General features: G+C 37.3%; 1 protein-coding gene across 10 annotated transcripts in view; it reads right to left on the bottom strand.

Annotated features, from left to right (window-relative positions):
• CPLANE1 (ciliogenesis and planar polarity effector complex subunit 1) overlaps positions 1-22,501 on the bottom strand; it is a 103,213-nt gene that overhangs the window by 65,078 nt on the left and 15,634 nt on the right. For 9 of the 10 annotated variants that reach the window (XR_009690580.1, XM_061129929.1, XM_061129928.1 and 6 more), the window contains 11 exons: positions 22,291-22,371; positions 19,650-19,814; positions 15,845-16,018; positions 14,791-15,019; positions 12,745-12,884; positions 10,057-10,274; positions 7,672-7,836; positions 2,829-2,967; positions 2,020-2,129; positions 1,702-1,860; positions 1,486-1,594 (listed from right to left, as the gene is read on the bottom strand). Coding sequence is in view for 9 of the 10 variants with exons in the window: in XM_061129929.1 (XP_060985912.1) it covers positions 1,486-1,594; positions 1,702-1,860; positions 2,020-2,129; positions 2,829-2,967; positions 7,672-7,836; positions 10,057-10,274; positions 12,745-12,884; positions 14,791-15,019; positions 15,845-16,018; positions 19,650-19,814; positions 22,291-22,371 (1,689 nt within the window). In the remaining variant the exon portion in view is untranslated. The remainder of the gene's footprint in view (positions 1-1,485; positions 1,595-1,701; positions 1,861-2,019; positions 2,130-2,828; positions 2,968-7,671; positions 7,837-10,056; positions 10,275-12,744; positions 12,885-14,790; positions 15,020-15,844; positions 16,019-19,649; positions 19,815-22,290; positions 22,372-22,501) is intronic. The other variant, XM_061129937.1, reaches the window with a different exon arrangement.

The following is a 22,501-nucleotide window of genomic DNA, read 5'->3' as shown; positions in this document are numbered from 1 at the left end:
TTTATTTCAAAAATCAGATAATTATGAAAAGAATCAGTAACATTTTTCTCATTCCCACAAACAAGAGAAAATAAGTACATTTTTATCCAAAGAACAAAAACACCTATTTGACTTCAGATAACAAGAAACTGTTACCAGTAACAAGAAACGGTCTATGGGATCGCAACAGTCAGATGCGACTTAGCCTTAGCGACTGAACCACAAACCATACAACAAGAAACCACAGGAAGGGGAGTTTTTCAAGACTGCCTACAGAAAAATTTTAAATATCATTAATACATAAATAGGACATTTTAGGGATTTCAAAAATGTCTTAAAAATATAAATCACCAATAGAATATAAGTATACTAATGCAATGCCCAAGCATAGGATATTAGTAGACTTAAATACTATAGTTCTACAGAGAGCAATTTGAATTCTTTAAAAATGTCCACAACATTGTGAATTTACAGAAATAGCTCATTTATTGTACTTCACAGATACTGCAATTTGTAAAAAATTGTAGGTAAAGGTTTGGGGCGATCCTTCATCAAGCACGTCTATTGGCACCATTTTTCCAACAGCATTTACTCACTTCATGTCTCTGGGTCACATTTTGCTAGTTCTCACAGTATTTCAAACTTTTTCATTATTATGATATTTGTTATGGTGATCTGTGATCAGTGATCTTTAACATTACTATTGCAAAAAGATTATGATTCACGATTATGATTATGACTCAGATAATGGTTAGCATGTTTTAGTAATAAGGTCCTTTTCAATTAAAGTTTTATATTAATATATTGTCTTTTTTAGGGCACACTTAATAAACCATAGTATACTGTCAACATAACCTTTATACACACTAGGACCAAAACTATAAATGTGACTTGCTTTACTGCAATATTCACTTTATTAAGGTGGTCTGGAACCAAAGGTATAATATCTCCAAGGTATGCCTGTACTTAATGCCATTGAACTGCACATTTAAAAACATTAAATTTGATATTATTTATATTTTTCTACAATAAAAAATTTTCCAAAGGTCATCTTGATATAAATAACTGTAAATTAGAAGCATAAATAACCATAAAAGGAAAAAACTAGTTCTCAATAAAATATCTGCATTTTTTATGTATATATACATGAAGCATTATATACTCATTTTATATATTTTATCTTGTTTAATCCTCTTTCAATATACATTCATAACACAGGTATTAATATATTCATTTTACAAATAAGGAAAAGAGGCTCAGAGATGCTGAGCAACTTGCCTATGGTCACACAGTTACTAACTGACAGATATGACATGAAGTCAGTTTTGTATGATTCCAAAACAACAGAATTGTTGATAGTGTAATGAGGAAGTACTTCTGCCTTCTCGTACTCTTCATCTCGAAAGAGAAACACATAAAAACATAAGCATTAAAAAATAAATGCTTTCAAAACAAAATGAAAATCTTCAGCAATTTATCAGATGCCTAAGAAATGACAAAAATTACCTTTCACAACACAGTGTCTGAGTCTCTGTTGAAGAGAGTGATATTTTTCTCTTAAAGAAACTCTTATGTCCTCAGGATTGGGAAATGCCTTCACAAAAATTTCTGCTACCTTCAGAAAAAATTTAAAATGAGTTTTATAAGCAACATCATTCTTAATTAAAACAAAATTAAAATTCTTTAAACTCTCCGATTCTGATTTAATTTATTTTCACCCACCTTTCTGATTGGCGGAAGTTCTGCAATGAGGCTCAAAATCAGATCCTGAATAAGCTCTTCAATATTAGAAAACCGAGAGAAGGGCAACATCCTGTAAGCCCATTCCACTGCACTGAGACAGTGCTCAACCAGACAAGGGTCAAAGTTCGCTTCAAGGTCCTGTATGGATACCGAAAGGACCATTAGCTATTCGCTTTAGACAGACTATAATGATTTAATGATTTAACGGAATGCAGTAACAAACAGTAAAATATTCTACCAAGCAATAATCTCCCAAGTAATATTTATGCATTTTTCTTACTCTTGTGCAGTTAGTACCTTCTTTTCCTCCACACTTTCTCTTGCCTTCTGATACTGCCTGCAACTATAGGACAACTTGTCACGGATATGCAGCATCCAACACAAAGCACAGAGTTCTCTGAAGCAACCTAAATCAGGAATGGAAATACGAGAGGAGATTGCATGAGTATATACATCAATATTACAACAACTTCACCTCTGCTGGTTATTTTCCAAAATAAATGTTTTTATATTGTTGATTATAAAAGAAACATGCTCATCCTCAATACTTTGTATAAAAGTTGTGGAGATCCTTACAGAATTTTTACACATATTATTCCAGAATATTTCACACATGTCTGTTGCATGAAAATATTAAAAAACACTATACAGTAAATAAACTACTCTATTTACTAGTAGTTTACTTGCTTTAAACTTAATAGTATGTTGTGGATATTTTTCAAAGCCAATACATATAGCTCTACTTAATACTGTATTGTTAATTTATTTGAAAAATCATTTATTGATAAGCATTTAAGTTTAAAATTTTTCAATACTAGAAATATAATTTCCAATACAAAACAATTTTTTATCAAAAGAAATACAAGTACACAAAAATATATAAAATTATACTATCTATACAATTTTGCAACTACCCCTCATCTTCCCCCCCCCCACCCCAAATAATGTATCTTGGATATAGTTCCATGGTGGCAACATACACACACTACCTTATCCTTATCAGTATAGTATTCCATTACATGGAAACGTCCTCAAATCAACTGTAAAATATATCATTATTAATATTTAGGCCTAATTTCTCAGCAAGCAGTTCATTCTGGACAAACCTATTGCTTTAACGGACGCTTCATCAAGCTTCCGGTCTCCGGCTGCTCCAGGTCGAAAGAATGCCACACCTCCTTGACAGTAATTAAGTAACGACTCAGGGAAAGGACTCAACGCAGGAAGGGACCCTTTCATGCGAATCTGTAAAGACAGACGGAATATGTTAATTACCAGTCACATAAGTTAGTTTTTAAGGAAATTATGAAACAACAAACAAGGCATGAAAGATAAACCATAGAGAATGGAAAACACAGCACTGTCCCTATACTATGTAAGAAACTAACACGTAAATCACTCATACTTACACAAACTTAGTGGACAAACTCAACAAATTCACTGGCTAAATCTCAAAAAAGTTCTAACCAAATTAACCTCTCTTGTCATTCAGTTTTTACCTAAAAAGTTTTGTATGAAAAGAACTTAATGCTATTTATCCTGGCTTTCCCCAAAGAAATAATAAGATAAATGTAAGTATCTATGTGCAGAAAAAAAGTATATTTACATACATAACTTTTTTTTAGTTCTTTTTAAACTTTAAAACTAAATAGTTACTAAAGTTACTAAAGTTTTAGTTACTAAAGTAACTAAAAAAAAAATGACAATTATAGTCATCATATGGCAACTCCTGATAAAATAATAACTCTAGAAAGGATCAGTAAATGCCAAATTAGGTAAAAGGTCGATGGACTGGTGAGAACATGACCGTGGGTGGAACATGAGCCAAACTCATCGATCCATCTCACTATCCTGATAAGTGAAAGAAAAAAGACACAGGTGCCACATGATATGCTGCAACAGGGGAGCACACAGCACCACTACTGAAGGATGGAATTCTAAGAAAATGTGAACCTGAGTTTAATCAAAACTGGCTACCTTAATGAGGAGAGAGTAATTACTGCCTTGTAAGAAATAAAAGGAAAGAGAAACACATTAAATGACACTAAATGAAAAGATGATAGACAAATCCAACATGTGATTCAGAAACAATTCCTGAGTCTAACAAATCAAGGAAAAAAAAAAAGTCAAAGGAAACTGACAGAATAAAACAAGAAGGATCTAAGACACATAAACCAGGGAAGAAAAGAGTTAGCAGCAGGCTTGTGATCTATTTTCTCCCTCTACTGTTCACTTACGATGTGATCTAGTCAAGTCCCCTTGTAAGCACGCTAAGCACGTCTTCTTGTCAAACAAATTAACGGTATTTACCAGAGGTAGAGAGTCTGTCTAGTCTGATTATGAGAAATAAATTTAGAATATATAGATTTATGGATTATGAACCCCTGAAAAACACAAGCTATATAATTAAAAAGATATAAAAAGGAGATGTTAAATAACTGAAATAGCTCCCTTTTGGGTCAGGGTGTTAAAGAAAGGCCAGGACACATTCTTCTGCAGTGAGAAAAGACTTGGAGCAGCGTATATAATTCCATCTTTCCAGGTAGGTCAGTAGTAAAGAAACTGCCTAGCAACACAGGAGATGCAAGAGATGTAGGTTTGATCCCTGGGTTGGGGAGATCTCCTGGAGTAGGAAATGGCAACCTATTCCAGTATTCTTGCCTGGAAAATTCCATTTGGTGGAGGAGGCTGGTGGGCTACAGTCCAAGAGATCGCAAAGAGTCAGACACAACCACGTACAGCACAGCACAGCAGCAACAGTGCATGCAATTCCAGGTTTCTCTACATTGCATCTGCACCTTTTGGCTACCTATATCCTTGAAATTATTGGTAAACTTTGATCCACAGATGAAAAACATAGGAGACAGGCAGGGTGGTCTAGTATTCCCATCTCTTTAAGTTTTCCACAGTTTACTGTGATCCACACGGTCAAAGGCTTTTGCGTAGCCAATGAAGCAGAACTGAATGTTTTTCTCAAATTCCCTTGCCTTTTGTATGATCCAATGAATGCTGGCAATTTGATCTCTGGTTTCTCTGCCTTTTCTAAATCCAGCTTGAACATATGGAAGTTCTCGGTTCACGTACTGTTGAAGCCTAGCTTGGAGGATTTTGAGCGTTACCTTGCTAGCATGTGAGATGAGTGCAACTGTACAATAGTTTGAACATTCTTTAGCATTGCCCTTCTTCGGGAACGGAATGAAAACTGACCTTCTTGGGTCCTCAGGCCACTGCTGAGTTTTCCAAATTTGCTGATATATTGAGTGCAGCACTTTAACAGCATCCTCTTTTAGGAATTGAAAATAACTCACCTGGAATTCCATCACCTCCACTAGCTTTGTTTATGGTAATGCTTCCTAAGGCCCACTTGACTTCACACGTCACATATTCACTGGCTCTAAGTGAATGACCACACCATCGTGGTTATCAGTTCATTAAGACCTTTTTTGTACAGTTCTTCTGTGTATTCTTGCGACCTCTTCTTAATCTCTTCTGCTTCTGTTAGGTCCTTGTAGCTTCTGTCCTTCACTGTGCCCACCCCTGCAAGAAATATTCCCTTGGTATCTCCAATTGTCTTGAAAAGATCTCTAGTCAGATGTTCTAACAGAAATTTATTTCTAGGCTCTTTCAGGTTGTTTGCAGAATTCTGTTCCATGTGGTTACAGGACTCAGGTCCCCCATTTCCCTGCTGGCTACAGGCTGGGGGACTATTAGAAGTTTCTAATAGCTGCGTTCCTTGGATATTGGCCCGCTTCAAAGCCAGCAAGGTTGAAATGAGTCCTTGTTATTCTTCTAATCTTTCGTTGTACGGCTTTTCTCCCGTGTTCCTTTTCCACATTTCACTGACTGACTCCTCCACCTCTCATTTTTGCTTCTAAGAGGTTATCTGATTACACTGGGTCCACCAAGATAAACCAGGATAATGTCTCTACTTTAAAATCAGCTGATTAATACCATCTGAAAAATCCCTCAAGCCAAATTAAATCAGTATCTAGATTTATGTTTGAATAGGCAGAAGACAGGAATCTTGCAGCTATTTTTAGAATTCTGCCTACTACTTGTACTATGCTTTAACCTTATACAGTTAACTTATTACTTGTAAAGATTTTCACAAGGAAGAATATCTTCAGCAGAGTGGCTAATATTAAGAGAATCTACAGTCTTTATCTGCTAGTTAAGTTCATTAAAACTAGGTTAAGTGAGATTATTCTCAGAAGTTTGTAAGACCAAACACAACTTAGAACTTTAAACAGTTTTCTACAGTAAGCAACTTCTAAAATAAAGTTTCCTATAACAAACACTCAGGCTCAATAGATCTTAAAACTATCAAAGACAATCTTTCAATAAACACTTTGCCCTTCTTAGTAAACATACTTAAAAACTTAAAACTTTGGGATAACAAGTTATAAATGAATATAGTTTTATATTTTTATGGTGGCTATAAGCAACTTTCACAAATATTTCTCTCTAAAAACAGGATAATTTTCAAAAACTTGATAAACAACTTCTCAGGGTCTCTTAGGGCTTCTACTAGAAAAGAAGCCATAAACTCCTGGTACATTTAGTAATTTAACCAACAGCAAAATTTAAGATATTTGGGGCTAATAATATTTACTTCTACATTTTATAGAGACAGATGACTGGCCTACAAAAGAACTGGATCTGGATAAGGAACACAGAAGTAGATGTCCCATCTGGCTGCACATCAGATAAGAAGCCAGCTACGTCTCAGCTGAAGTCAGCGCAGAGGAGGACAACAGCCACTGAATCAAAGTGAGGTGCACATCTCAGAAGACAGGAAGGGGGAGACTGACTGGTGGAGACTACTGCAAAGAAACACTTAGCCAAGAACTAACTTTCCTGGTTTGACCCCACAGAGGCCCCCAGAGAACACAGATAACATCTCAGGAAGAAGTGGGATAAACCTTGAACTGAATTTAGATCATTAATGACTGTGGGGGAGAAAAGTAATTAGGGGAAAAAAGTAACTGAAATTTCCTGGGATTAACTGACTAGATTATACTTTCTATCATCAGACAGGAGGGAGCTAACACAGAGCTCCAGTTCAGAGTCCTTATCTTTCAGCAGAAAGAACTTAGTCTGTCCAGGATTTCATCCTGTAAGCAAGTCTGAAATTTATGGATTTATAGGGGCAGGACTCCTTGGAAAAATATCACAATTATAAATACTAGTAAGTATTAGCATATTTAAATTGTTTATGCCAAGCGCTTCAGTTGTGTCCCACTCTGTGTGACCCCATGGACTGCAGCCTGCCAGGCTCCTCTGTCCATGGGATTCTCCATGGAAGAATACTGGAGGGGGTCGCCACGCCCTCCTCCAGGGGATCGTCCCAGTCCGGGGTTCGAACCTGAGTCTCTCGTGTCTCCTGCACTGGCAGGTGGGTTCTCTACCACTAGCGTCACTGGGAAGCCCTTTAAATTGCTTACCAGAGTGTTACCGAGTCTAAGCTTGTACTGCTTGCCTCACAACAGGCCAAAAATTGACAGATGAGTTGTTGGGGCAAGGAATAACGACTTTATTTAGAAAGCCAGCAAACCAAGAAGATGGTGAGCTGGAGCATCAAAGAACCATCTTGCCTGAGTTAGAATCCAGGCTCCTTTTGTACTAAAAGGGAAGGGAATAAAATCAAACACTTCCCGTTCCCATCAGCCTCTGGAGAGCATGTGTTAATTTCTCCCTTTCCAAAAAAAAAAAAAAATTTCTCCCTTTCCGTGGTCATTCACAGGTAGGCCTGGTCAGGATATTTTCCATGAACTAGACAAAGGTGTTTTAGCTTAATGCTCATGACTTGGGAAGCAAGGTTCCCAGAGATAGGCCATCATGTATAATTTAAGCTATAGGCAACATCCCTATAGTGATTTAACTCGTAACAGAATACAGAAGGTTCTTCCCTATTGCAATAATACACGAGTGACTAAGACATTTCCACACCTTTTGCATGACTTTTCTTGCCCATCTCAACTGCAAGATGTACCACTGTGCTACAGGAAAAGAACACCGAGCTGCCCGGAAAAGCAAGAGAACACGCTGAAGGATTCCAGACACCTTTTGGCGATTATCTTTTTCAGCTTTTAAAAGAAGATCATCACCATCTTCCTAAAAAAAAAAAAAGAAAAAAAATTAGTAGTCAGGAAAATGGAAACTTAAAATGTTAAAGTAAAAATAAAGATAGTGCTTCTCAAACTAGACTATTCCTGGAGATTCACAAAGTTTTGAGGCACGGCCTCAGAGATTAACTACAGCTATTTCCAGGGTCAAGGAAACACTTGTCTCACACCTCAGTGTAAAGGGAAAAATCAATCCAAATCCAGTTCTTTGGCTACAACAGTCAAAGCCCAGCCCACCATCCCTGACTTCACTGGGGGAACATTACAGAGATGGCTCCTTTCAAAAACAATGCCTCTTCCCTTCCTCTGCCTAGAAAAATCCAATTATATTTCAGTGTCACCTCCTGTGAAACTCTTCCATTCTGTGGTATTATGGCAATTTGCTCAGATTTCCATTGTAGCTTTTACTAATTTCTTCGTGCTAATGTATGTATCTGTTTCCCACACTATTGAGACAGGTCAAGAGCAAAGGCCTTGTCATCTACTGCACAAAATCCAACGTGTGGTGGGATCCAATAAATGTTTGTTGATTCAATACATGATTCAAGTCAGTAGCTACAGATTAATTTTCCAGAAATGAGATAATGCAAATATTATGAACATTTACTTCCCTAACATTTTTCTACCACTTCCACTTCTTAAGAATACTCAGTTATTTTGGCGGGGCATCTGCCCCTTTTCTGCATCTGCCCCTTTTCTGCATCATCTCCCTTTTCAGGGAGAACTGAATCATGTCCCCATGTCCCCATGTTCCCATGTCTCCAGCTGCCAGGCAAGGCCGTAATCAATTGCGAAGCAGCACTGCACATTTAGCCCTAGCCAAGGTGTGATTCCAGGACTGGCCAGTGACCTTGATGGGTCTCGCAAGAGTAACTCTCAGTACTCCTGTTTGGATGCTGGGAGAGAAATACTTTTACTGCTTTTCTCTCTCCTCTTCCGACTCCCTTTGGGCATGGACAAAGTATCCTGAGAAGCTGCTGGTAGCCATCCTGCTGCCACAAAGGGAGCCAGCCTTAAACTGAAGCTGACAATTTAGAAAACAAACTAGGGAGAAAGAGCCCAAGTCTCTGGTAACATAACTGGGCTTCTAAATTATGCCAGCCAATACTTAGCAAGTTTTCTTTTACTTTCAACCCCAGGGGTTCTAATTGGTACAGAGTGACATTTAAGAGAAATCCTACCATTCCGTCTTATTTTAGTAAAAAATAATAAAATGAAGTACTACTAAGGATACTACTCAAACTAGTATCAGTACAGCATATCCAGAAATATATTACATGCTATTTCTAATCTCTAAACCAATATACTAAAGACTCAGACATGACAGGAAAGAAGAATTACTGAGAAATACCACAGACTACTTATTCTTTTCATGTGCAATATATCACATGTGAAATATCAACAAATAAAATATTTTAACATATTGAAACCTAACTTGAAATATAACAAATAAAAATGCAACAAATAACTAAAAAAAAAAGAGAGATTTAATAGATAAAGATAGAAGCTGCCAATTCTGAAACAGTAAGTAAAGAAACAATGCCAGAATCGATTTAAACTGTTAATCAAATAATAAAACAATTTAAATGTAAACAGTTCACATTAACAGTGTTAACCTTAAAACCAGCTAATTGTAATGTTACTATTTTCAAAAGGAGCAGAGGAAAAGGTCCTGAGAAGAATACAGTAATTGCTATTTATAAGACAGAACTATCAATTGAAAAGTACAGAAGAAAACAATGATCTTTCCAATCAAAGAAAATCAAACTAAGTCTTTCAAAAGAGGCAAAGACAATGAGATGAATGGCTTCTAAATTCTGACACTCATTATTTTTCTACTGTAAACAAATGTTTATTTTTAAAATAATATCTGATACAGAGAAATACCTATTTTGTTTATCAAAATAATGTTAACATTTACAGAATGTTTACTATGTGTCCTAGACACTAAGGTAAAAGCTTTTTCAGGATCCTCGTGTAATACTCACAACAACGCTATTAGAGGTACTATTACCTTCTTCATTTTACAGATAAGAAACTTAAACATCAGTGGTGTACAATGCCCAAGAGAACTACTCAGTTAATAAACAGCAAAGCTGGAATCCAGAAGTGGGCTTCAGAGCTTGCATTTTTAACTTGATGATTATTATCAGGTTGAGTATTTTAAAAAGTGGACAAAATAAATATTAAATTAAAAGGTTAAGCTTACTTCACTAAGAACAGCTGGCTGAGGACAATACAATGGAGGAGCTGGAAGATACAGGCTGACAGGCACTAAGCCCCACAGTCTCTTACTGAAGTCCTTGGCAGAGTTTATCAGAAGTTGAAAAGTCTCTGAAAGAATATCTGCGTCAGCCATAACTGCTGCTTTCAGTATTTCCTGCACAGAGCTAAACAGCAGATCCGCATCTTCTTCTTCAATGGGATCTGCCAAACACAGAATTAGGGAAAGCAGTTACAATTTTTATTACACTTTTCCTTCTATTTTGTAGTTTAAAATGTCCTATCTGAAAAAGCTGACTGCCAAAAATAAACATACTGGTCAACATGTAAAACACCCAAACTTCCGGACAGTAACTTAAGATTTTGTTGCTTTTAAGATTATAGGCAGTCAGAGTACAAAGACTTTCCAAAATTATACAAGATAATGTAACACAACTACATAATAAAAACATGCTTGGAATATAATCATGACTCAAAAAATAATAAAAGGAAAACATTAATGCTGCTGGTGCTAAGTCGCTTCAGTCGTGTCCAGCTCTGTGCGACTCCATATGGTAGCCCACCAGGCTCCCCTGTCCCTGGGATTCTGCAGGCAAGAACATTGGAGTGGGTTGCCATTTCCTTCTCCAATATGTGAAAGTGAAAGTGAAGTTGTGTCCAACTCTTCGCTACCCCATGGACTGCAGCCTACCAGACTCCTCTGTCCGTGGGATTTTCCAGGCAAGAGTACGGGTGTAGGTTGCCATTGCCTTCTCCGAAACATTAATGGGAAAAATAGAATGTAAGAAACACACACAAATAACATACAGCAGTATGTGGAGGCAGTGAGACAGTAATTTTTGTTGCTTTACTAGTCAATCATAGTACTTTTATAAAGGGACTTGTGAAGCTAAAGAAATAGAAATATATGAAATAGCCATACAGTATGACTTCAATTTTATAAATATCTGTAAAAATGGAGAAATGTTCTAGAAGACAAAATGCAAAGAGATGGGGGTGGCAGAACTGTAGACTTACGGACTTTTACATTAGGAATTCTCTTAAAGCACACTTTAAGGTATAGCCTATGAAAACACTTGTGTACTGACTTTTCATCCCTGTCTGATATTTATGTTTTCTATATCCAATTTAGGTTAAAAAAATAAAATGTTACAGCTATAGCTGAAATTCCTTAGGTACCCATCCTATTTCACTTCCTATTTCCAGAGGTCGTCAGCATCCAGAATTTGATTTGGCTCTACTGGAACTCCTACTAAATATATGTTGTGTCTTCTTGTTCAATACAAAGTTTAACCTCTTTCATATTTTCCAAATGTTTTCTTTTTATCTATATGTGGATATATTTTATCTCTCTCTATATTTTGTGTATGTATATAGAGTTCAAATCTACTTTCTAGTTTACTAACCATCTGCTGAGCTTTTTGTTTTTAAATCAATTTGTAAAGGTATAATTTACATACACTAAAATTCATCCTTTTACGTACACAGTTCACCCTGGTGGTCCAGTGGCTAGGACTCCCTGCTCCCAGTGCGAAGGGTCTGGGTCTGATCCCTGGTCAGGGGACTAGATCTCACAGGCCTCAACTAAGAGTTTGCATGCCAAAACTAAGATAGAAGATCTCGTGTGCTGCAACTAAGACTACTGCTACTGCTAAGTCACTTCAGGCGTGTGCGACTCTGTGCGACCCCACAGACGGCAGCCCACCAGGCTCCCCGTCCCGGGGATTCTCCAGGCAAGAACACTGGAGTGGGCTGCCATTTCCTTCTCCAATGCATGAAAGTGAAAAGTGAAAGTGAAGTCGCTCAGTCGTGTCTGACTCTTAGCGACCCCATGGACAGCAGCCTACCAGGCTCCTCCATCCATGGGATTTTCCAGGCAAGAGTACTGGAGTGGGGTGCCATTGCCTTCTAAGACTGGGAACAGCCAAATAAATAAATAAACATTTAAAAAAATACACAATTCAATGAGTTTTGGCAAATCTATACAGTCTATGAGAACGTTTTTATCACTCCAAAAAGTTCTCTCATACCTCTTTGTTGTCAGTTCTCCCCCTTACTCCTAGGTAAACACTGATCTGTTTCCTGTCCCTATAGTGTTGCTTTTTATGAAGTGTTATATAATTGGAATCATACAGTGTGTAGTTTTATTTCTAAGTTCTTTCATTCAGCATAATGGTTCTGTGATTCATCCATGTGGTCGCATGTTACCAGCGGTTTCCTCCTCTTTATTATTTATTATTCCATGGTACAGATAAATTACAATTTGTTTATGCATCCACAAGTTGATAAGCATTTGGGTTGTTTTAAGTTTTTGGCTGTTATGAAAAAGCTATGCACATTCACATACAGGTTTTTCAGTGAACCTAGATTTTTGTTTTTCTTGGGTAAATACCTAAGAAAATCTTTACAACTTTAAATCTGAGCCTTTAAATGCATATTTTTATATTTTATCTAGAAACACACTGTATCTAGGTATTTATTGTGGGAGAATTTTCAGATCATCAAAAAGACATTACCAGAACTAAGAAGTTCAGACTGGGAATTTTTTTAGTCCTATTTTTTTAATTTTTTTCCCCAAAATATTCACAAACGTGTGAATATGTAAAAACTTTTTAAAATACCATAAGCTTTGTATTAAGCTGATACACACGTTGACCACAGATAGGTAACTCACCTGTAAACTGTTTGTATTTTGAGCCCATTGCATTTTTTGCTTCCGAAGAGGCTGGCTGACCTAGGAAACACTGTAGTTTTTCCTGAAAAATCTGTGCTGGAGTTATATTTAATGGTAGCTTCAGACTCTTTTCCTTGGATCTGAAATCACATCGAATTAGTGGAAAATAATCACAAATTTTTAAAAAAGGAAACATATACACATCAGGAACATGAAATTTTTAAGAACCAGAGAAGTCCACGTTATTCATCTTGTGTTTAGAAAAGAAATAACTGAGGAAATGCTGTATTGAGGAGAGTACTGAGGCCCTCCACAATTACATTACTGATATAGCTCCCCATCCTTAACTACCCACTACTGCCCTACATACAGACTCTCTCCACATGAAACCATATGTGTCATATGGAATGTTCTCTCTCCCTACAGCTACTCACTTCATCAAGATTCCATCTTCCCTTCATCGCCCATCTCAAATGACATCTCCCACATAAAGTACTTCCTGTCTTTCCCTCACTTGATATTATTGCTCTCCCTACCACACCATGGATGGGCTTCCCTGGTGGCTCAGCTGGTAAAGAATCCGCCTGCAATGCAGGAGACCTGGGTTCGATCCCTTGGTTGGGAAGATCCCCTGAAGAAGGGAAAGGCTACCCACTCCAGCATTCTGTCCTGGAGAATTCAAAGACACAGCAATGCCATAATATTCATAAGAGTTAAAGTGCAGGGATTAGTTTGAGTAGCTTAAAATGTAAATCCTGTCTGGGAAAGAGAAAACTGTCCCATTAACTATAGGCCCTTTGAGGGCACTGCTAACAAGCAAAAGTGCTAAACAGATGTTTAAATACAGTAAGTAAGCCTCTGAGCTGTCTAACACAGTTGACACTAGCTGCAAGTAGCTCTCTAAATTTAATTAAAATTAGATTGAAAATCCAGTTCCTTGGTCTTATCAGCCACCTTTCAGGGGCTTAATAAATACACATGGCTAGTAGGTATCAGACTGGACAGCACATACAGAATATTTCCATCACCAAAGAAAATGCTATTGGACAATGCTGAACTAAGGGTTCCACAAAATGTGTAAATACCAGCAATGAGTGAAATAAGAAACACTTTAGATAACACCATCATACTTTTTTTTAACTTTCAGTTCAGTTCAGTCACTCAGTCATGTCCAACTCCTTGCGACCCCATGAATCACAGCACGCCAGGCCTCCCTGTCCATCACCAAATCCCGGAGTTTACTCAAACTCATGCCCATCAAGTCGGTGATGACATCCAGCCATCTCATCCTCTGTCGTCCTCTTCTCCTCCTGCCCCCAATCCCTCCCAGCATCAGGGGCTTTTCCAATGAGTTAACTCTTCGCATCAGGTGGCCAAAGTACTGGAGTTTCAGCTTCAGCATCAGTCCTTCCAATGAACACCCAGGACTGATCTCCTTGAGGATGGACTGGTTGGATCTCCTTGAAGTCCAAGGGACTCTCAAGAGTCTTCTCCAATACCACAGTTCAAAAGCATCAATTTTTCTGCACTCAGCTTTCTTCACAGTCCAACTCTCACATCCATACATGACCACTGGAAAAATCATAGCCTTGACTAGACGGACCTTTGTTGGCAAAGTAACGTCTCTGCTTTTTAATATGCTATCTAGGTTGGTCATAACTTTCCTTCCAAGGAGCAAGCGTCTTTTAATTTCATGGCTGCAGTCACCATCTGCAGTGATTTTGGAGCCCAAAAAAATAAAGTCTGACACTGTTTCCACTGTTTCCCCATCTATTTGCCATGAAATGATGGAACCAGATGCCATGATCTTAGTTTTCTGACTGTTGAGCTTTAAGCCAACTTTTTCACTCTCTTCTGTGACTTTCATCAAGAGGCTTTTGAGTTCCTCTTCACTTTCTGCCCTAAGGGTGGTGTCATCTGCATATCTGAGGTTATTGATATTTCTCCCGGCAATCTTGAGTCCAGCTTGTACTTCTTCCAGACCAGCGTTTCTCATGATGTACTCTGCGTGTAAGTTAAATAAGACTTGTGCCTAAAAATACACACCTCGTGAAATTGCTGCCATGTTTGCAGAAGAGTTGAAAAGCCACACCAACAGAAATAGATGTCTTCCAGTCTCCAAGTTTATGTGCCAACCACACGGCTTCTGGAACCAGGCCACCAATCAATAATAATTCAAGGGCATATTCAACGGTCCACACATCAGAAAGATTCTGCTCTCTGACCACACTGGTCACTTTAGAGTGTTGCAGAGGAATAAGTCGAAAGGGCTGCTCTGTGAGTAGATGAAAGAAAATGGATTAACTACAATTATACATAGGAACTCATGCCTCCTTACACAGATCTCCTTAATTAGTACTTTCTACACAAAACCACAACAAGGAAGATACATACAAAATGGCCCAAGATAATACTTAACACACTCTAGAATAGCTTTTCTTTTTTTAAACACTGAAGAATGTGTCTCTTTAGTGGGCCATACAGCAAATGCTGGCATTCCTAAAAAAATGACACCGAGTAGACAAAGAAACAGAAGAAACAGTATCAGAGTGCATTACACAAAATAAAGGTACATACATACACCAGATAATATAAGGAAAAGATTAAATAGAGCAAAGAAAAAATGATCCAAATAAAATAATAAAAGTAAAATGTCCAAAAATTAAATTCTAAATTAGAATGAGTTTGAGTAAACTCTGGGAGTTGGTGATGGACAGGGAGGCCTGGAGTGCTGCAGTCCATGGGGTCACAAAGAGTCGGACATGACTGAGCTACTGAACTGAACTGAAATTAGAATACTCAAAATCTGTTCAATTACCACATTTTTATAGCTCTTTTCCTTAAAAAAAAAAAAAAAGGAAACTGTAACAATACTAATGTGTCCAAAATTTTCAATTAAAAAAATACATATTCAATAAAAACAAGTTCAAAGCAATTACCTTTCTCAGAATATATTCATTCATAAACAGTCATCTGAGTATCTCCTACACGCCAGGCACTAACTAGACAGTATTATTTCCACAGACCAATGATCACTGTGTAAAATGGTTTTAAATATTATGTGCAAAAACAAGGTGAGAACATTTGTTTACTCTATTACCTGTTTTAATATGAAGGGGAGGAAGAACATTCACACTGTGAGGTGGCAAAATGCACAGCAGCTGATTGGTGAAGTAGGCAGCCATGAAGCGAGCCATGGACTGGACCACGCTCACCGCCGCTTCGGGATGAACACTTCCAGTCACCCCAGACTCACAAGGAGACGTCTCAGGAACTGCAGGATACACCAAATGAGCAAAGGAGATTCCGATCAAACTAGCAAAAGCAGGAATATTTAAGCTCCTAACACGATGCAAGAAGAAAATTATAATTGAAACCTTTTTCGGAGCTCAACTCCCCTGGCCTATACAAGGTAACTTGTAACAGGTATCTACATTTCTTAAAGACAATAGAACAAAAAGAAAATAATAAGCTCATAATTATCAGCACATATACTTAGGAACTCTTATGACTTCAAGTTACCAGTTTTATCTAAAAACATGGAAGGATCTATACAAACAATCCAGCCATAATGGACTTGCAAGCTTATCATTTCTTTGTTGTCCCTTCTTCCTCCTCTTTCTCTGTTGCAAGGAGGCAGAGTTTACTACAAAGATAATCTGAAAAGAGTGATTCTTCATGTGTGTTTCTATATTATTAGTATATTCCCGTTAGTAACATTAACTCTTTACTAACTCTTAAGATTCTTTTGGGAGGTATGGAAAAGGGGAACATGTAGAATGGAGGGAGAAGGCAGAGGAGAGAGTTACATTATGATTTCTAGAGTGATCCTGATGTAAACTAGAGCAAACATGTCATCCCTATTTAAAAACTGAAACTTAATGATATAAACTGGAATCAGATATTTGAAAATAAATAGCTAAAAATTATTGAGTGAGTGAAAGTCACTCAGTTGTGTCCAACTCTGCGACCCCATGGACTATACAGTCCACGGAATTCTCCAGGCCAGAATACTGGAGTGGGTAGCCGTTCCCTTCTCCAGGGGATCTTCCCAACCTGGGGATTGAAGCCAGGTCTCCTGCACTGTAGGCAAATTCTTTACCAGCTGAGCCACCAGAGAAGCCCATACAAGATAAATATTAAATTAAGATTAATTTTTATGAAATTTATGGCCCCAACAATGGCAAAGTATCCTTCTTTCTCAGAAGTCACTTGAGGCAATTTGCAGGTGTTCCAGTGGTTAGGGCTCCATGCTTCCACAGCAGTGGGCCCGGGTTCAGTATATACCAAGGCCTGTGCATTCTCTGTGAATCACTGAACTTGGGGAGTAGTCCTGGGGACTCCTGACCAAGAGAGGATATGCTTAAAACGCTCTAAACAACTATCATTAAAAATTAAATATATTACTATAGGTTCAACTCATCTTGATAGTTATATCATATCATGACAATACTGCTGGAAAAAAAAAATCCAGTCAGTTGAAAAGTCACACATAAGAAAAAAAAGTCACATACAAATATCTTCCACTCATATACAGCGAACAGTCCTTTCAGAGGACAATCAAACACTAGGCATCAGAAGTCTTGACTCTGTAACCTCATTTCTTAACATTTAACATGCAGACATTAGTAATGCTCACAAAAATTTATGTACACTGCAACATTATTTAAAATAGTAAGTAGGTGGTAACAATCTAAAATATGTAATAATGAGGAAAAAGCTTACTAGGGTTTTTTAAAGAATATTATTTACATTGGAAAATATTCACAATATTAAATTTAAAAGATTGCAAAACAGAATATTAGCTCTGATAATAAATATATATATAAATGCACATAGACAAAATGGTAGAATTAAAAGCGATTTTATTTTCTTCTTTAAACCTTTGCATATTTCAAAACTGTCTAAAATGAACCTGTATTACTACTAAATAAACACAAATTTAAAAAGACAAATATCATAGAGTAAAAAATCCATAAACAGTGATTGCATACGGTATCACTTATGTATGGAATCTAAAAAGATAATACAAATGAATTTATTCACAAAACAGAAACAGACTCACAGACTTTGAAAACAAACCTATGGTCACCAAAGAGGAAAGGTGGGGTGGGGGGAGGAATAAATTAGGAGTTTAGGAGTAAAATATACACTCTACTATATATAAAATAGATAATCAACAAGGGCCTACTGTATAGCATGGAGAACTCTACTCAGTATTCTGTAATAACCTACATGGGAAAAAAATCTGAAAAAGAATGGATATATGTATGTGTATAACTGAACCATTTAGCAGTATACCTGAAATGCAATATTGTAAATCAGCTACACCCCAATATAAAACAAAAATTAAATTTAAAAAATGCAGAGAAAATAGAGGAGTCCTAGAATAAAATTTCATAGTATTCTACGATCTGTGCTTAGCCACTCAGTCATGTCTGACTCTGTGATCCTTAGGGACTGTAGCCTGCCAGGTTCTTTTGTCCATGGGATTCTCCAGGTAAGAATACTGGAATGGGTTGCCATGCCCTCCTCCAGGGGATCTTCCCAAACCAGGGATCGAACCCAGGTCTCCTGCATTGCAGGTGGATTCTTCATTGTCTGAGCCACCAGGGAAACTGAAGAATACTAGAGTGGGTAGCCTATCCCTTCTCCAGGAGATCTTCCTGACCCAGGAATCAAACCGGGGTCTCCTGCATTGCAGGCGGGTTCTTCACTGGCTGAGCTACCCAGGAAACCCATTCTACTATCTATTTCACCTTAAAAAAAAAAAAGAGAGAGACCACAGTGGCTGAAACCAAACAAACAAACTAATACTGTTCTCCTGGACAAAAATGATAAACTGGTAAAAATCAAAGAAAGAGTTTTACAAACCCTCTCAAACTATTTTTCAAAGCCTTTTGTAAACTAATTTCTTTTGATCTCTACTTTCCATCAGTAAATGATTTTTAAACCAATAAATAATCAGTTATTAGGAAAAAACAAATACTCCATTTAGAGTCATGAACTCCATTTAGAAAGTACTGATATATTGGCCTTTCTGACACACTCATATGCAAAGTATACATCTCATGGTCGACCACTATAAAACAGCATTACAAACACATTATGTGCTCATTCATATAGATGTCTTTCACTCTGTTGCTATTGCTTAGTCACTAAGTTGTGTTTGACTCTTTGCGACCCCATGGACTGCAGTTTACCAGGCTCATCTGTCCATGGCACTTCCCCAGGCAAGAATACCGGAATAGGTTACCATTTCCTTCCCTAGAGGATCTTCCCCATCCTGGAACTGAACCAGTGTCTCCTGGGTCTCCTGCATTGACAGGCAGATTCTTTACCACTGAGTCACCAGGGAAGCCCATCTTTCACTTTGATAAATTGCTTAATTTAAATACGCCTTTTTAAAAAAAAAAAAAAAGGACAATCCAAATATTCTACAACCTCTTAAACAGATTTTAAAAAGGCCCTGAAAATGTCTGAAAGTGCTTTTGATCACTTTAACAAACCACCTTAAGCAACCATTAGAGAAAATACAAACATGTTAAGGAAAAGTACCTGACATTGGATACCTGACATTATGTCTAACAAACAGGGCTGTGAGACATGAGACAACAATTATAACAGCTCAGCAGGCAAGTACCACTAAGCTGAGAGACTCAAAGGTTAAAAACAAGCAAAAACATGATCTTTGCCGCTGAGAAGCTGACAGTCCAAAAATTCACCACAATGCAACACAACAGCCAACTTTTATGCATAAGCAATTTCATAGCTAAACCTGTAAATACAAATTGCTAACATTAAACATACTGATTTTATATTGAGGAACCAAAATACATTAAACCCAACAGATGGCATTAAAAGACAAACAAACAAACAAAAATATTGATTTTTGAAAAGCATACCTGAACAATCTTCATTTTCTTTTACAGAAAGGTGGGACCATTTCAGTATTTCTCTTACTAGCTGATCACATAATCCTTGAGCATCATTTAAATTATAGTTATAGAGGTGGCAGTATAAAAGAGAAAGATAATAGCGAAGCTGAAGAAAACATGTCCTTCTTCCTCCTTAAATAGGGCAGAATTATATTAGAAAACATGTTAGCTAGGCAATGTTCTTAATCTGGGTGCTGGGCAGACAGAAATGTTCAGTTTATAAAAATTCATCAACTGTACACTCATGTCATGTGAACTTTTCTGTACCTGTTTCACAATTGAGTAAAAAAAAAAAAAAACAGGTCAGCAATATTTTGTTCTTTTTCATTGTAAATTCTTAACAATTTTATTTTCTGTGGTCAGGTCCTAGGATGACTAAGAATTTATCCAAGAAGAGGTGCCAATACTCAGCAGTACTGACTGAGGTCCACTAACAACATCTCTCTCAAGTATACATGGTATGAAACAGAAGGGCACATGCTAAAAACACACACAAGAAACCACACATACATCAAACAGACAGTCAAAGAGACTTCCCAGAGAAGAAATACCATCTATTAAGACTGGATCCCTTGACCAGTGTTTTCAAATATCTAAAAGGTGCTTAGGACTGAGATTGCTGGTTACCTACCCCTTATCCACCATTCTGAGTGAAAGAATTCTAATTTTATTCGGGGTTCCAATGCACTCAGATCACAATTTCTTGCTAGATGTGGCCATGAGAAAATATGACAAAGTTCTTAACCAAGAGATAATATAGTGTAGAGCCCCCAGACAAGCTGAATAAAGAGAACTATCTCAGCGAGGAGGTGCACCCTCCCTTGCCCCTCCTGCCTTCTTCCTTTCTGTTACCTGGATTATGTACATGATGGCTAGGACTCCAGCACCCATATTAACTCATGCAACAGCCTTAAGAGTGGAAGCAACGCACTAAGGATGATGGAGTAGAAACACTAAATAAGCTTGAGTCCTTGATGAGACCACAGAAATCCCAAATCAGCCCCAGACTGTCAACTCCTCACCTCCTTTCCTAAGAGAAATAAACTTCTTGTTGAAGCCACTGTTACTTTCAGTCTCCATTACAAGAAACCATTCCAAATGGATACAACTGGAAATTAAAAGGTCTAGAATAAAACTCCTTATGAAAACTTTTCTTCATGAGAACTTCTCATCACACTGAACGCCACTCTTCTTCATCCAGCTGTGCAATCTCCAAATCTGAGAACTATATGAGACTTCTTTCTCTACTCAGTCACAAGTTCACCTGATCAAACCTATTAAACATCTGACAAATGTGACTTTTGTTCCCCAGAACTCTTGACGTTGCTCTGCTTTAGGACCTCTTCAACTGACTAATTTTCTTGCTTCTAGGTAAATCCCACATCTCTATAACACACTCCTACAAATGGTCCTCCGTAATGTACCAAAGTGATCTTTCCAAATGGCCTATGTCTATTTGAAAAGTACTCTTTCCGTATCTTAACAGATCCCACTATCTTCAGGATAAAATCTTAATCCCATGGCACTGTAAAGTATCTTCCCTTATCACCTGTTCTCTCCTCTCACTTTAGCGCTTACCACCCTATCCTCAATATTACATATATGTTTCAAATAACCTGGTCCTGTTGAACTACTTGCAATTTACCAAACTGCCATGGTTTCTCATGTCTTCTTGCTTCTGGAGTGCTATATCTCTGCTACACCATTCCCACTCCTTCATCTGAACAATTTTCACTCAGTTTCACATGTCTGTTCCTCCAGGTTTTCTCCAGACTGATGTTTGCACTCCAGTTCAGACTGTGTGCTCCCCCAGCAAATATCATAAAGCATAATGAGAAACATGCTAGTTGTTTATGCAATCTATCCTCCACACTGTGGGCAATTTGAGGGCAAACTTGCTTATTTTAGTTATTCTTATTGTCTAATACACATAGCAGGCCCTCAATACATAGCCACAGCAGCCAGAAAAAAAATTTAATAATTGGTCAAACCTGACCAGTAGTGGCAGTCAAGGAGCTCCAAAGTCCTGGCTGAGAACCTCTATCATCTTATACCCTCAGCCCTATATCATAAAAGCTATCACCAGTTTCTAGAATCCACACCCCTATTTTCTCATCAAAAACTCCATGTAGCCCCATAATAAGTCTAACTCACAGGAAATTCTTAAAGTTGAATTACTTAAGGGCAGAGAACCTTAGCTTCAAGTTTCTCTAAGTTGATAATAGCACCTTATTTGACTCATAGCATCTCATGGAGATACTTGCAATCTTACTAAATGACTTTTTTTTTTTTTTAATTTAGAATTTAAGTCTATTTTTTTCCCATTACCAATCAACCACAGGTTCCATCACTAACCAAAAAAGGACAGAGGAGTCTTATCTACAGACAGGATAAAAAACTCTTGGTGCTACAAATTCCAAGACTAATTTTAAGTAACTATTTCTAACAGTCAAGGTACTTACAGTATGTATTTTATTTAAGCATTAAAAAATTGTCAGTTCTCAGAATCTGAAATCAGTTTTAAGAACAAACAGCATGCTAAAATATGGTCCCACTAACATTATGGCAAGTAACATTATTTTTAATACCCCCTACCTTTCTCTCCTACCTTTCTCTTGGGTTTCTTGTAGAGCTTTCTTCCATATTTGAACAGATTTTTCATATGATCCTAGTAGGAAACACTCTTCCCCTACAAAATTTTTAACCAACAGTTAGCCTTGGTTAATTAAATTACTTTATAAAAATTTACTTGTTTTAAAATTTAGTGGATATAGCTCAGCCAGAAATTATTTTGAAAAGAACAAAATAATTACAACCAA

Source organism: Dama dama, chromosome 25 (assembly GCF_033118175.1).
Source record: "Dama dama isolate Ldn47 chromosome 25, ASM3311817v1, whole genome shotgun sequence".
Classification (NCBI taxonomy): Eukaryota; Metazoa; Chordata; class Mammalia; order Artiodactyla; family Cervidae; genus Dama; species Dama dama.
This window is presented reverse-complemented; position numbering and strand designations above follow the sequence as displayed.